Source organism: Hesperophylax consimilis, chromosome 15 (genome assembly GCF_061612785.1).
Source record: "Hesperophylax consimilis isolate HC1 chromosome 15, BYU_Hcon_1.0, whole genome shotgun sequence".
Taxonomy (NCBI): Eukaryota; Metazoa; Arthropoda; class Insecta; order Trichoptera; family Limnephilidae; genus Hesperophylax; species Hesperophylax consimilis.
The window spans coordinates 17512677-17528070 of NC_142850.1; the positions used below are offsets into that span (position 1 = coordinate 17512677).

Consider the following 15394-nt stretch of genomic DNA (forward strand, 5'->3'; position numbering starts at 1 on the left):
ATTTTTAATTTTTAGAGTGGTAACATTTCCGCGCATGTGTGGTGAGCCCTGTCGGAGAAATTTGAAAACAATATCTGCCTAATAAAATTTGCTGCTCGCATTGCATTTGGTTTGATTTTACCTCTGGTGTGCAGGTTTATTGTTCGGTGAATAATTAAAATTCCTCGTCTTATTTTTCAAATATCGCATCTTTTTTGAAACATTTAAGATGACTTCCACAAATATCTACATTGGATTGGCTGACAAGAGCTGCATCAAGTAAGTTTAATCTATTTTTTTATTTCTCTGACAGTTTCCTATCGATGTGTTTATATGTAGTTTTGAACTTTTCTTATCAAAACAAACGCTAAATATTGTTCTTATGACATAAACTTGTCAAGAATTTAGTTAAAAAGCAAAAGAGTAGCAAATATGAATTTATTTGGATCCGTGTCAGTGAGTTTTCTAATATTTTGAAAATTGTTTATCGGGACTCGCTTGTCAAAAATATTTGTTGGAAATGTTGAAATATCATTACTATATCTATTCTGTGAACTTTATAATTTTTTATCAGTGAAAATTTGAAAATTATCATTCTCCGTAGCCTAAACTCATCACCGTAGAACATTCGATTCGTTCTATGAGTTCTTTGAAAACATTTGAATTCACAGATTGTTTGAATTCAACGATTGCACAAACCAGCGAGACGTTCAAAACTGATTACATTTTATATCTGATATAATAATAAGAATCTCTGTACTTTACTAGAACAATACATGTTACAATCGTAAATGAACAAATATACCGTATCTGTATTGTTTTGTATCGTACGGTTTACTTATCAATCTTTCGCAGGTGATTTTTTCATCCCTGCCATACTATTTATTATTACATGTTAAATTATAACTGATGGTAACATATTATTATATAATATTGCCGCCCATAATGTCTTTCGTAGAATACAAAATAACAATGATCGTTCAGGATAATTTTGAAATTTACCCCTAAGAAAGTTGTTTTGAATGTACATTTTTTGCAATAATTTTGCATACTGTTGACATTCATAAATAATAATGTATTGCGTTAGGATAGGTACCTACTTATTTCTACAATAAAAGCGTCAGTCGTTGTTTTATTTGGTAGCTACGTAGCTAGCCCATTTATTGACTTGACGGCAAAGGATAGTGCAAAGTTTGTTAACATCGTTCCTGTCTGAACGGCCCAAACAACGATTATTATTATTTTTTACCGTGACTCAGATAAGAGATCGATAATACAGGGGTTCTATAATTTTCTTTGCGTTCACCCTCGATGCAATTTATTCCTGTAAATATTAAATGGACGTCTCCCCTATGAAGGTGAGGGGGACGGGACACGACAATATCGGGCAAATAGCTCATTATTATTTTATATCCTTTCGAATGATGCGTTATAATCGGGAATTTGTCGATTTATCAATACGGTTCACCCTCTATTCCATTGCCCACTGTTATTATTACATTCAGATACGAATCTTTTACTAAAATACGCTTTTGTGGGAAATGAGCAGGGGTCCCCACTTTTACACTTTATGAATATTATTTAGTAATGTTTTCTTTTCTGGAGAGCGATCGAAAAGGGGGGTGAGGGTATGTGGATACCATTTATAATGATAAACCACAACTACGGGTAGGTACGTTCATATTAAAAAGGGGCCTAGGCCGTAGAGGCATATTATTATGGTAACAAATCTCCTTACGAAATAGGTAGGAACTTCTAGCATTGCTTCTTGTTCTTACCTATGTCCACTTTAAAAATAGTTGTTTCCTCGGCCATTGGTCTCGCACGTGAGCCTCTCTTTATGTCCATAAACCGAGTACTACACATTATTTTTTAATTTCCTTGTACACCCCAATGCACGCAATCCATGCATTGAACTATAATTTTCCTGCACTATGCAGTTCCTAATGGTCGTTTTTTATACATTCACTCATTTGAATATCGCTTCGTGCAACTATTCAAATATGCCCGTGCACCTTGTTTAGTGTTGGCCGCCCCCGCCCTCCGGTAGGCGCTGTTGGGCGGGACTATTGTTTGTCTGGTTTCGAGTAACAGACGGTCACTGGTTTCATGGTGATTTCATGTCTCAACCATTTACGGATCGACACGTCTAACTTTGCAGTCGGTAGCATCGTCAATGTGGGTATATATTGGAAATACTAGTATACATGATAAAACCCTTGAGTTAATTTTGCACAAAAACTGTGCTGTATAAATCATCCAAATATTATTATTATTATCAAATCCCTGGACCTGGGATTTATTTGAAATTTTTTTAAATTTACAAGTCTTATTTTCCGCGCAGCGTCATACGTCATTAGCGACAGCTCCTGGTACTGGAATGATCGGAGAATTTTTTTTAGGTTTATTTTCATGGATGACTAAAGAATAATGCTTTGTGCGTCACTTTTCATAGGTTTACCCGTTTCTACAGCTTTATTTAAAACTTTTAAAACTATTAGTTCTGCACAGAACACATAAACAAATTTACAGACAGATGAAATGCAAAGTGGTCTAGTGAAAACAAAACTTCGCTACCATCAGTGAGTAACCCGAAATGCAATTATTGACAGCCAAATAACACAGCAAAAAGGTTTTCGCAGCTTGCAAAGTTATATATTATTATTAGCAGAGATGTGCTTTATTTCAAATAAATCCATTTCAAATGGAAATGCAAAATGCAAAATGGGTATTTTCCATTTTGCATTTTAAATGCTTTTCTAAAAACCATTTTGCATTTTAAATGCTTTTTTATGCATTTTCCATTTTTAATGCTTTTTTGTAACATTCTTCCTACTATCTCCACTCATTTTTTTTCATAAGCCCCAAATATCAGTCGGTCCTCAACCTTGCTATGAGAGATAATTTACATTTGTCAAGTTGCTCCCTGGTAGGAAGCCCTGGCAATTGAGTGATACCATTACAAAAAATACTGATTCAAATACTGAACATGGGGCCATGACGATGTAATATTAAATGTTAGATAGCAGTTTCTATGTTTTTACGTTGGCAACATTAGTTCCGAGCAATTTTTTTGTGGTTTCATAATTTGTAGTCGTGGTGTTTCTGGATTTACCATCATGTAATATGTTTGTTCTATATTGATGTCCATTATTAAATGATAAAATTGTTTAAAAATTCTATAATTATTTTAATTGTTGGACCTGAGAAACCATTTTGCATTTTCAATGCATTTTGAAAATAGTTATTTTGCATTTGAAATGCTTTTTTAAATACCATTTTGCATTTTGCATTTTCAAATGGAAAAGTTTTGACCCATTTCCATTTTGCATTTCAAATGGTTTTGGTACCCATTTTGCACATCTCTGATTATTAGCTATGAACCGCTCTTGGTCAGAGAAAAGAGGCGCCTGCAATTCGTTGTATGCATTTTCCACAGGACATATCGTCGCTGTGAAATCAAACCGGCATATCTGCAAAATGCTAGTTTTTCACCAGAGCGCTTTAAAGATTTTGCATATGATATTTTCCTTTTAACGTCCGTTTGGTTCACCTCAAAGCCACCTTATGAATGAATAAAATTTAGACGAATACTGCTTATTGAAGTAGTAGTTGCAAATAAATTTACAATTGCTTAAATTAAGAGTAAAATGCAGATATGCCAGTATGGCTTTAAAATCAGTGTAATATTTGCTTTTGTGTCATAGTGGCTTCTTCTTTTGGAACCTGTTTTAGGTATAAAAAAAAGATAATGTTGTCAATGAAAAAATAATTTATTGCTTCACAATTTTTTTATAAACAATTAACATAAAACTGCTCTTCCCTTTGCTGGTAACTTCAAAGTTTCCCAATCGTTTATGTAAATCTGAATAAATTGACGGTATTATCCCGGCGGTAACTAACTTTAGGATACCATTTTTCTTCTTCTCATCAATGGTCTCTTGGAATAAGCTTGCATCAGAACAGGATTCACGCTTCCATTGCCCCGTTTATTCCTTTTCTTCGCCTCCTCCCAGGCATGTGATCCGTAGGATGTTTTGAAGTAAAAGTTGCCGTCGTCTTTAATTACTTTAAACATTCGAATGTCCAAAATGGGTAAAATTACCTGGGGGTCCTTCAGAGCTTTTATATCAAAAAGTCCTCATGACTCAACTCATGAACCAGGTAAGGCTTGCCACTTTTCTTTGCCGTTTTCATGGCCATGGCGTATTGGGAAGGTAAGTATATCGGTCCGCTCCGGAGTGCTCTTTTAACTTATTTTTCAATGGTTGAGTGAGCCGAATCCACCTTGTTTTGGTTGTGGCCCTTTACTAAAAATTTGTGAGTGATATATTGAAGTGTTTTATGTTTTTTAATGTTGTAACAGCATATTTGTACATTGCCACGGGAGCAGTTGGGACTCTTGTGAGGTATTCACTATAAAAAAAAAAAGTCAGCTCTGTCATTTAAATGTTGCAGTCATTTCAGAACACAGCTCCCAATCTCAATAACGCTTCTTTTTTCCTGTGTTGGTTCACTCTTCCACGGGTTTTAGACTCGTATTCCTCACCGCAGTTTCGCATCTTTGAGTTTGCTAAAGTTTTTTTTATTAAATTTGCCTATTTTAATTTATTTTTTTAACCGGAAGAAATTTTACCCGGGTCAGACATTTTGGCATATATGCCGGTTTGTTTTAGTTGAGGCTGCTATAAACGCTTTTGTTAAGTGCAAACCGGATTATCTGCCAATAAGTCATACAATAAGTCATATCTGGGTAATAATAAAAATGTAATATTGTGAGATAATTCAGTTTTACTTACATGATGGACGCATTTCCCCCTTGAAAGTTTTGAAGCAACTGGCGTATTGCGGAATAGGTCTGTCTTCTGCTAAAAAAAGTGGCGATTCCCGCGTAAATGCATACCGGCCCAACGCCATCTGACAGATTTTTATTCAACTATACGACATTCCGGTTCGACATAAGAATAGAAGGGAAAAAAAGAAATTTTTTGACACCAATAACTCAAAAGCTCCATTTTTGCACATATGCCGGTTTGATTTAACAGCGACGATATGGGTTACTCTTAGTATCATATAAGCGGTTCCATGATAAATCCTCAAAATGACAATTCAACTCACCTTTTAAATGTGATATAAAGTAATTCAAAATGATGAAACAAAAACCTGGCATGTAACCTGTTTAACCTAGTTTTTGTTTCATCACTTTTCATTGCTTTATAACACTTTTTATAGGTTTGTTGAATTGTCATTTTGATGAGTTATCCGGTCACCCATATAAGCACCATAACTTATACGAAGTTCAAGATAATGGCCTCGGCGGTACGGGTTAAGTTATTGTTAAAATAATAGTCGGTTTGTTTGTTTTGATGAAGTCGTTGTGGCAATGCACGTTCCGTATGCGAGCGAAGTGTGTAATTCAATCAACCGTCTAGTCTTGCATGCTATGTTTTTTTGTTTGCTTATGATTGCAGTTGGATTCCATCTGGATGCCCATGTTATTATTGTCAAAGTCTATTTTCTAGATACCAGTTTAATCTTTGTATGGCTGATGTATGAAAGCCACTATCATCAGATTAGATTTATCCATTTTCATTATGAAAAAACAAAAAAAAACATTTGATACTTTTTAGCCTTTAATCCAACTGTTAGACCTTTAATTACTATTTGCCACCAGTAAAGATCGTACAGTGAAATAGAATGAGGTAATGTAACTTTAATATTTATTAAAGGTAAACATATGTTAACAAGACAAGGTTTTTTGCAAAGCACAAAGTAAAAAAAATAATAATAATAGTATTTATTGAAAATTAATGAAATACTAGTATTTATTGAATTATTTGGCGGTTAAAAATAAGCCGACATAGCGCAGTGGTTTCGCGCACCTGACCGGCAATCAGAATGCGCCGGTTCAATTCCTGTCGCTGCCTTTTATTTTTTCTCGGAAGATTTTTTCAATTTATATTTGTGTTTCAGGCTAATAATAAATTGTTAGTGTAACTTTGTTACTTTATCACAGCAAATTTCCGTCCTACAAGCTGAATGATATAATATATATATGGAACTGCCCGATGCGATGCTCTGTGGGGAACCCGCTTGCACAGCGCGGGTGTAAACTGTGCACCTTATTTTTTTTTTGTTATTTGTTTTTGGGGTGTTATGCCGTGTTGCGCTAACTCTTTCTTTAGCCAACGTTTCGGCATTAAAACGATTCTAATTAATATTCCGAAATTTGAGCCCGTTTGGTAACATAGAGCCTGAAAAAAAGGCTTCAAAAGTTCGAACCCAGGTCTTCAAATAGGGCCTGTAAGAATGATGATTTTTCTTTAAATACAACTTTATGCAGATATTGTGACTGATTTCGTTTTGGACCACCATTCTAATTAGTTCCCCTAAAAATGATGATTTTTATAAAAATACAACTTTATGCATATCTTTTGACTGATTTCGTTTTGGACTACCATTCTAAAATTTCAGCCCGTTTGGTAACGTAGAGCCTGATAAAATGGCTTTTAAAGTTCGAACCCAAGTCTTAAAATAATACCGCATAACACCCCAAAAACAAATAACAAAAATACTTTTGGCCGTGAAAATCTTAAATCATATTTGTGCACCCTAAAGTTTAAGTTTAGACTTACGGAATTCAATACTTCGTTTGTGTGAAAGCACTATGAAACAATATAGACGAGGTTTTGTTATTCAATTTTGAAATGAATAAAAATATTCAATGGTAGCTTCTTCTTTGCGTGACCGAGTAATCAATGAGGTACTAGAGTTTTGTCATGTCGAGAGTCGCTACCCGCATAGCAGAAAAGTATCTTTGATATTATAAATGATTTAAGAATGTAGCAAGTAGTATGCGCCTGCCCCTGCGGAGAAACGCCGTGATAAGCATATAATATGCGCATGTAAAGGAATGGCATAAACATTACATAAAATGCAACGGAGCCATGAGAAGTTAAATTTTATCGCACTAATTATTAATTACTCAGATACAAATGATTCACGATAATGGGATTTGATATAGGCCACAATAAAAAGTTCTTGGTTGACGCATCAAAATGAGATGTGTGAATGTGCTGTTTTACGGCATATTTCAAAGCCATTTCTAATGTATCTAATAATGAATGTCGATCGAACATAGATAAGATAAATAAATAGATCTACAGAGATAGAACACACTCTGGTCTCTAGTCCATCACTGCAAAGGCAAGCACACCTTCTAATCGAAAAATATTACGACCGTCGACGTGTGAAATGGAATTCTTTTTTGGGCCGGCATCTTTTCTAGCACGTTCGAATAATTGTGATAGTTTTTATTTATTCCGCTATCCCAAATTCATATTTTGCGAGCGTGTCGCAATCACCTTGCACTGCGTTATATTTAGATTTGTTGAATCACTTTTTCTGATTTTTTTGTCAACACATTTGGTAAATGGAGTGTTATGAATGCTCCATCTTTATTTGTATGTATATGTTCAACTATTTTACTATCTATATCTCACCTTCCTTCTGTAATATCTATACCAGCAGGTAAATTACGGAATAAAGCTTTTTTTGCAGAATTACTCATGAAATGCACAAAGTTCTTACAGCTCTCGAATTTATTTAGAATCTGAGTTCCTATAATGTTGTTTGTATTGTTGTTTCTCTGATTGGCTCTTCTTTCTTTTTGCCCCCGGCACTCAGCTGGTAAGGGGCATACCTTCGCAGTGCCTACTGCCTACCCACGGGTCAGACTATGATTGCCTCGTTGTATTCCGGTTTCACCGCCACACCTGATCGGGTGTCGACGACTTTTGTTCTCGCGGCGACTGCTTTACTCCGTCCCTTCAGCATCGCAAGGAGTGTCAGTTCCTGCTGCGGGATGTCAATTACAGTTGACTGGCCGCATTCCGGACCTGTCAGCTCTAGTCGGCATCACATCACAGACCAGCTACCCGAAAGGACTGCTAAGTAACGGGAAACACTTGAGAATATCTTATCTTCTCTCTCGCTAATTCACTGCCAAAATACTCATTTGCCAGTGAGTTGACGCAGACTATTTAAACACTCAATATCAGACATACGATACGATTTAAATAAAGTGTAATATTGTGTTTATTGTCATCAAAAGAAGATGGCATCTAAGATACGAAGAAATTGTTTGTTTATGCAATCATATCAATGTTTCTTCCGCACACCTACGAAGCCAAACAAGATACAATATTAACTAAATATTTAATCCGATTTGTAGAAATGTGTCGATTTCTTACGATTACCGTTGGTTTTTTATGGTATTGGTTGTTGATTTCTCGTGACAAATTGCGATGGATAATACGTTTCTTCATGGCCCCGGCACATGAACACATCGCGTTTTCCTTTTCACTTACGCCTTAGTAATCTCGTCCCACGCCCTTTGCCAGTCCTTTTGCAACAACTTGATTGCTTGTAACGACGTGAATTGATATTTATTATACAACATCTCGGAAAGTTTTGCCTTCAGCTGTGCGATGTGTGAAATAATTTAAGATCATAATCCAAGTATGCTTCTAGCTGAATTTCACCTAACCAACTCCGGCATTTATTTGTAGGATCCCAAAGGCTCGTCTTCTTATGTATATTTTGTCCTCTGTCTGGCGTCCGTGTATGGTATGGAATGTGTGAATCAAAACCTTTTTCGCTCTTGTGTATGTTCTTGGTGTGGAATGATTCATTTTATGCATCCCGAACTGTTCCAGTGTAGAAATAACCGTAAAGCAGCTTCTGGACTTGCTGATTTATATGAGCCATAAATTTGTTAACGTTTCATCAAATTGCCTAACGCCGATGTGCTCGTATGGCGAGCAATTCTCTCGCCTTCGCTTATCGTTTGCTTTCTGGACCCAATTGCGACGTTCACTATTCGCATGTTCTTATAATTAGTTTTCTAAATAATATTGTTATTTCTTTAATAAAACCATGATAACGCAAGATTATTGCCTTTATCTGCAAGACTCCAAATAATTCATGTACGCATTGTGCTATTACGAATATAATGATTTATATCTCTTGGAATAATGATTTAAAATGAAGGTCAGTTGTCATGTTTATACATTTTTATGATTAGCCAAATACCCACATGGTGCCATGATGATTGTGTTGATGATGGTGACTAACACACGGTTCGGTGTTCAAGTTATTGCTCCAAACATCCGTAAATAAACATAGGTAGTTAATTTTCAGTTTAGCTATATTAGATGATTTGGAGTATTCAAGCACAATTGCATGTGATTGTTGGGTGTTTTATCGTCATCTTCAGCCTCCGTGGAAGCAAAACATCGTAAAACAACAATACTTGTTGTTCTTTATTAGCTTCCTGTTGTCCAGCTTTGAAAATAGGTTAGAAAATAGATTCTCTCCATGAATATTAATTGTTTAATAATTACTCACTTTGGGTACATAATGAAGACATTCCACGAAATTCTACATAAATTCAAGACAATTTATATTATGTTTTGTGATTGAAAAAGAGTATATTATTAATCTCAGCTGACCCACACTCTTAGGTGGTGACATACTCTTTTTTTTGTCGCGTGTCAAATCTGGAGTAGGGCGCATTAACGATATAACTCAATGGTTTGGCGTCGAGTTGATTGACGCTTTAGTCGAAAAGTGACACAATGCAGTCATTATCTCTGTTCAACAGTCGCCACTTAAGTGTACAGTGTAAAAAAAAACTTGATAAGGATTTATGGGTTTCCAGCAATCACTGAGTTGGCTTCGTCTGTTTTGGAGTGTGCTTCCCACAAACTACTTTTACTAAGAATCCTCTCACGTCGCAAAATAATAACATCGATTACCCGCATGAATCCTGAATGTATCGATATAATATTTATCTTCATATGATGGCTTGTTTGTTTAAGATTGCTGTGAAAGCACCGATGTAATTGATCCCTCGAATGATCTTATTCATTTAGTCAGAGTTATTTATTTTATTTGCAAGCATGCTGTATCATGATCGCCTTCGTGTTCATATATCAAAACCCTTGAAGCAGTTCGCTGTGGATAATTTTATTTATTTATGTACGTACGTTGGTCCGACCCTCGATTCAAACTATTCTTTATAATTTGCAAAATAGTCCACTGGAGGGGAATTACGTGGTGATTCTGGGGTTATCTGTAATTTCCTGTGCAATATATAATGTATAATACATATAAATGTGGATGTGGGCTACCAGGGGAACGTGACTATGTTTTAGACAAGGTCCCAAAGACGAACTACACCAATTTAATTTAAATCGGTCAAAAATTTAAAGCTAATTTACTGAGCAAACAACTTAATTCGATATCTTATTTGCTAAATTCTTATTAATCCGAAAACAAGAGCATCTTTTGTACCAGCGTTTTTTGTGTTAAAAAAATAAATGCAACATTTGAATTTGAATCGTGTTTGTTTAATGTCGGTTTCGCGTCTTCAAGTGGAGCAAGTTGATAACGTTACCATTCATTGACTGGTCTCAAAGAACCAAAACAACTTATTATTTGATGATTTGAAGTGTTGGTTGTGCTCATGTTGTTCCCATACAATTTACAACGAACGATCTTGCTCGCTTCCAACAGTTTCAACTCACCGGGACTGGGCTTCGCCTACACGCAGTACGGAATGAGAGCGCTGGCATTATTCAACGAACAGGTTCTCCGATATGGCTAACTGGAGCCATTTGGTGATATAATGGCTGGTGTATTATGCATAATGCCGCTCTGAATTCGTTTCCAATCCGTTCCATCAGACCTGATCCTGATTGAATATCTTACGCAGCCCTTCTAGTCATAATAATCACGAGGTTAGATCTGTGCAGGCCCGGATTCACCAATGTGCTTAAAGGACTATTTCAATCCATCACTATCTTTCAATTTATGTTTAGATAATACGATAACTAACTTGTGGGTTTTAAAATTTCTGAAGAAGTTGGCGTGTGGTGCTTTCTGTTTAGGCAACGGGTGATTTTCCCAAAAGAATCCAGGTTCACGTATTACTTCAAAACAACATATTTACTAGGATGATGCTTGTTCTTGATTTAAGTCTGTTGTTGTAAGAGCTATCTTTCAATTTATGTTTAGATAATACGATAACTAACTTGTGGGTTTTAAAATTTCTGAAGAAGTTGGCGTGTGGTGCTTTCTGTTTAGGCAACGGGTGATTTTCCCAAAAGAATCCAGGTTCACGTATTACTTCAAAACAACATATTTACTAGGATGTTGCTTGTTCTTGATTTAAGTCTGTTGTTGTAAGAGCTGAAGAACTACTATATAAGATCTGGTTGATTGACTCATTGAAAATAATGTCAATAATTAATATTACAAAGTGTAAAGTTTCAGTAAGTTATAATCCTATTTTTAATATCACTTTTAGTCACTGTTAAAAAACTATATGATACGCTATAAGGAAATTAAAATTAAGTCTTCAATCGTGCGGTTCTACACAAAAGTATTTCAGCAAAAACGAGATTGCACAATATCAACTGAATTCACTTGTTATATGATAGTCTGAAATGTTAAAACTTAATAGATTTTAATGAATTAATTAACCATTTTAACAGGCGTGACTAAAACTTTATTTAATTAACTCTCCCGTCTGGAACGCACACTACAATATTCGTGTACAAACTATTGATAGAATATAAAATGTATTCTTACGTTTTCTAAGTTTTTAATTTGGTATTCCACCAATTTTGTTGAACTGCATCACTCTATTAAATGATATGAATATGCTTGAATTTCTGTATAAAATTCTAAAATATGCATTTGGTAGTCCAGAATTGCAGTAATTGCATTGATAAGCTTTCGGATTCCACCACGTAATACTAGAAGTCGGGATCTGTTTTTGCGCGTCAATTTTCTGGGACTAACTACCATTTTATGTATTCCTCATTGCCCAAAATACGTATGAACGGAAATAATTACGCCAAGTGAGTGGACATATTCAATTAATCGCTAAACAAATAAAAAACTCTGTTACAGAGGCAGTTAAGGCGATGCCATACGTAGTAAAGCAAAATCATGTGTTTTTGGTTTGAAAATTTGGTCGCCTAGAAATGTTTCAGATGCTTTAATTAAATACTACAAGTAGAATACATCTTGGCCTTTGAAATAATCGAGCATTTTTTAGATTAAGTCTTTTTTTTCCCAGAAAAAATAATGTAAAGGCCTATTAAAACTGCTTTAAAGTTCAAAATCTCCTACTTACGAACCCATTTTCCGTTATGATTTTATTGTATAATGTGGCAAATTAAGTCATTTATAAAATGATCGAAAAAAAAAAACTTATGCCTGAACATCCACAAAATAAAATAAAAGGCACTTTTTGGCCAAGTTTTTTTCTTGCATAAATCAAAACAGGCGGATGGTGTTAAGCGGGAATTTAAACCTTATCGCCATCTACGTAAGGGTTGTTATTGAGAGCGGCTCAATTAAAAATATTACACGACGTAGTGCATCGCTTTAAGTATGATGTTTTTTTTTCTATCCCTGTCTAAAAACCCCTAAAAAGGCCAATAACAAATAAATCAATTATGTGTGATTTTTGAGGGCGTCTATGGATTAGCTTTAGGCCGTTGTAGGGTAAATTCAGCCCTGGAACTCAAGTTGTGTAACCATTGGATTGAACAGTATTTGGGAGGGTCCGCTCAGGTACCCGGGGAAACTCAATTCAAAATAAACAACAATAACTTGGATCCATTTACTAATAATGCCTTTGTTCACTCGGAAGTAAATTGTTTTAAGGCCGGGGAAATGCACTCGAATGAACTCCAATTATGTTTTGTTCCGCTTTAATAAAGCTTTGTTTCATCGATTGTGGTTTGCTTTGGTTTGATTCAGACTTGAACCCATCAAACGAAATATTATCACGACTATACTGAGAGAAGAAATTCACAATAATTTGTACATATTTCTACTTTTAAGTTTCCATTCGTGACGGAATTTCATTGTAATATTATGACTGAAAAGCTTATTCATTTTTTATCTCTGATCATTTTCACCCCGCTAAGGGCATCTTCAGACAAGTCACTTCTGGACTAAACATATTCAGGTTGAGGAGATTTTGCACAAAAACGGCGCTATACAAATCATTAAAAGTCCTGTCAAAATTAATTCAGTTAAACGAAGTTTTAAATTATTATAATACTAGCGCGCAGGACCGTTAAAAAACATTTATTTTAAAATATCTTTTCATATTTATTTATTTATTTTTTCATGTTCTCCATGAAACGGTTATACACCAATATATCATGGAGAAGATTACATATTAAAAGGTTTACACAGGCAGTTTTACTATTTTGTCACATGTGTTATAAGATAGTTACTGAATTGTCTGTAGGTGACATTGAAAATGTCGATGGCTAATGCAGAATCGTTAAGCAGTTGAGTCGCTCTGTTTATTGGCGCGTTCTGATAGGCAGAAGTCCTCGCTTTCGAAGCATATAAGAGTGCATGGGATCTCCCTCGAGTATAATTGTTAGGGACATAAAAGTTAACCTCTTTCAACATAGGCGGATTGATATTTGACGGCCTTCGTGGTCGAGCGGTAAGGCTCTTGACTAGCAATCCGGAGGTCGCGGGCGTAAATCCCGGCGTACGCAAGTAAATTTTATTTTATTAATTTGTATTATTCCACAATTTATTCATTTAAAATAATATAGTATATTTGCGTCACTTTCCAGAATGGAAGATACTCTGAGTATCGCCCTGATGTAAGACCACCATTCAGAACTGAAACGTTGCTTGAAATGGATTAGTCATGTTTGGTGACCAGATCTGAATAGCCAGGTACTTCCCCACCTTCCTCTTCCCCATCTCTTTCCCCTCCACAATATACTTCTAGCCTCACAAAACATACCCCAATCGGAGACGTCATAGTCTCACTGGCTCCAGACGGTTGGGAGCAGTTGGGACTATTGTGGGGTATTCACACAAAAAAATAATCATTGCCTTTCAAAAGAACAAATTAACGTTTCCATTTTTAGTAACCTTGAAAAATAACGACATCTATCGCATCTGTCAAACATGTAAACAAAACGAAAAATAAGCATTTCAAATAAAGAGTTATCTCTGAATAGTATAAAATCGCTATCCACGTCTGTGTGTTTGTGCGCTTAGTTCTTCTAAACCACGCAGCGGATTTTGATAGGGTTTTCACTTTTAGAGAATATATTCCGGAATGTATATATATAATGTATACATGAATGTATATTATATTTATAGAAAGCCGAGAAAAGTAGATGTTTTGTAATCAGGTCGTAAAAAATATGTTCGGGCGCTTACATTGCTAACTCTGGCTAAACCTTACGAAATTCATCAAACTAATGTACTACCGAATTGAATATCTTGTCAGGTAGATAATTAGTAAAATATTTTGAACACCTTTTTTATTTTTTTTTTTATTTATAAGTACATGTTACATGATTAATATATTTATTTAGAGAAGATACATTAGAGCACCATACTAGGCAGCTGCCTGTTTCATGGTACCCAATGGAGGAATGGTTAGTTTGAATTTAAGTCTAGTGTAAACATATTTTGGTAGAATTATAAAAAAAAATTGAAAATTGGTAAAAAAATGTTTTCAAAAACTCACAAAGTTTTCTATAAAATAAACACAAATATATAAAGTAGTACACATATGTACATACATACATACTCAAGTATATATACATACATACATGCATATACTTACATATATACACAACATACATTTTATCACTAAACTTGTCTAATATGATATATTTTCCAGTGTGTAACTATTAACAGTTCCAATTTTGAAAATTAGATGTTCATTAACCTTGATTAATTAATGCATTACGCAGGAATACAATCATTACAAATCATGCACCCATGCAAGGACAACCAAAATCAGTAGATATGTTTAAAAATAATATCTATTATTGTTAGATATTTTAACAGCTTACACTAATATTATTTCTCTTGTAACAGACAATTTGAAAGTACGCTATCGGCATTTTAAATAATAGACTCTGCGTGTATTAACTTGTTACTTAAATAATTAATAAGACAGTACCTAAGTTATTTATCATCTACGTCAGGGGTGGGGAACCTTTCGCCGTCGGGGGCCATTTGAGTTTTGTAGTATCATCCGCGGGCCGCATCAAGATTTTGTTGGCGGGGGAGGGGGTTGGAGGTCGGAATTTTCGATGTATATTATCTGCAGCTGAATATAGATACGAATCTGCAACTGAAATTTTAAATTTAAAGAATTTGTTTCTATGGTATTCCCAGTAGTAGGCATGTGGTGTGGGTAAAGGGAGTGGAATATGAATTATTTCATTCGCAAAGCGCCGCACGCGAACCATCAGGCGAAGGCCAATTTTGTCTAAAGGTGGGGCAGCTGCCGCCCCCCCGCCGCCCATGAATGATTTTTTTCGTAAATGCAGATGAATTC

General features: G+C 35.2%; 1 protein-coding gene across 1 annotated transcript in view; it reads left to right on the forward strand.

The window, feature by feature from the left end:
* Positions 1-89: 89 nt before the first annotated feature.
* Jupiter (microtubule-associated protein Jupiter) overlaps positions 90-15394 on the forward strand; it is a 271036-nt gene continuing 255731 nt past the window's right edge. Inside the window, exon 1 of the mRNA XM_089640281.1 lies at positions 90-258. Within this exon, the coding sequence (XP_089496407.1) occupies positions 209-258 (50 nt within the window). The 5' untranslated portion in view covers positions 90-208. The remainder of the gene's footprint in view (positions 259-15394) is intronic.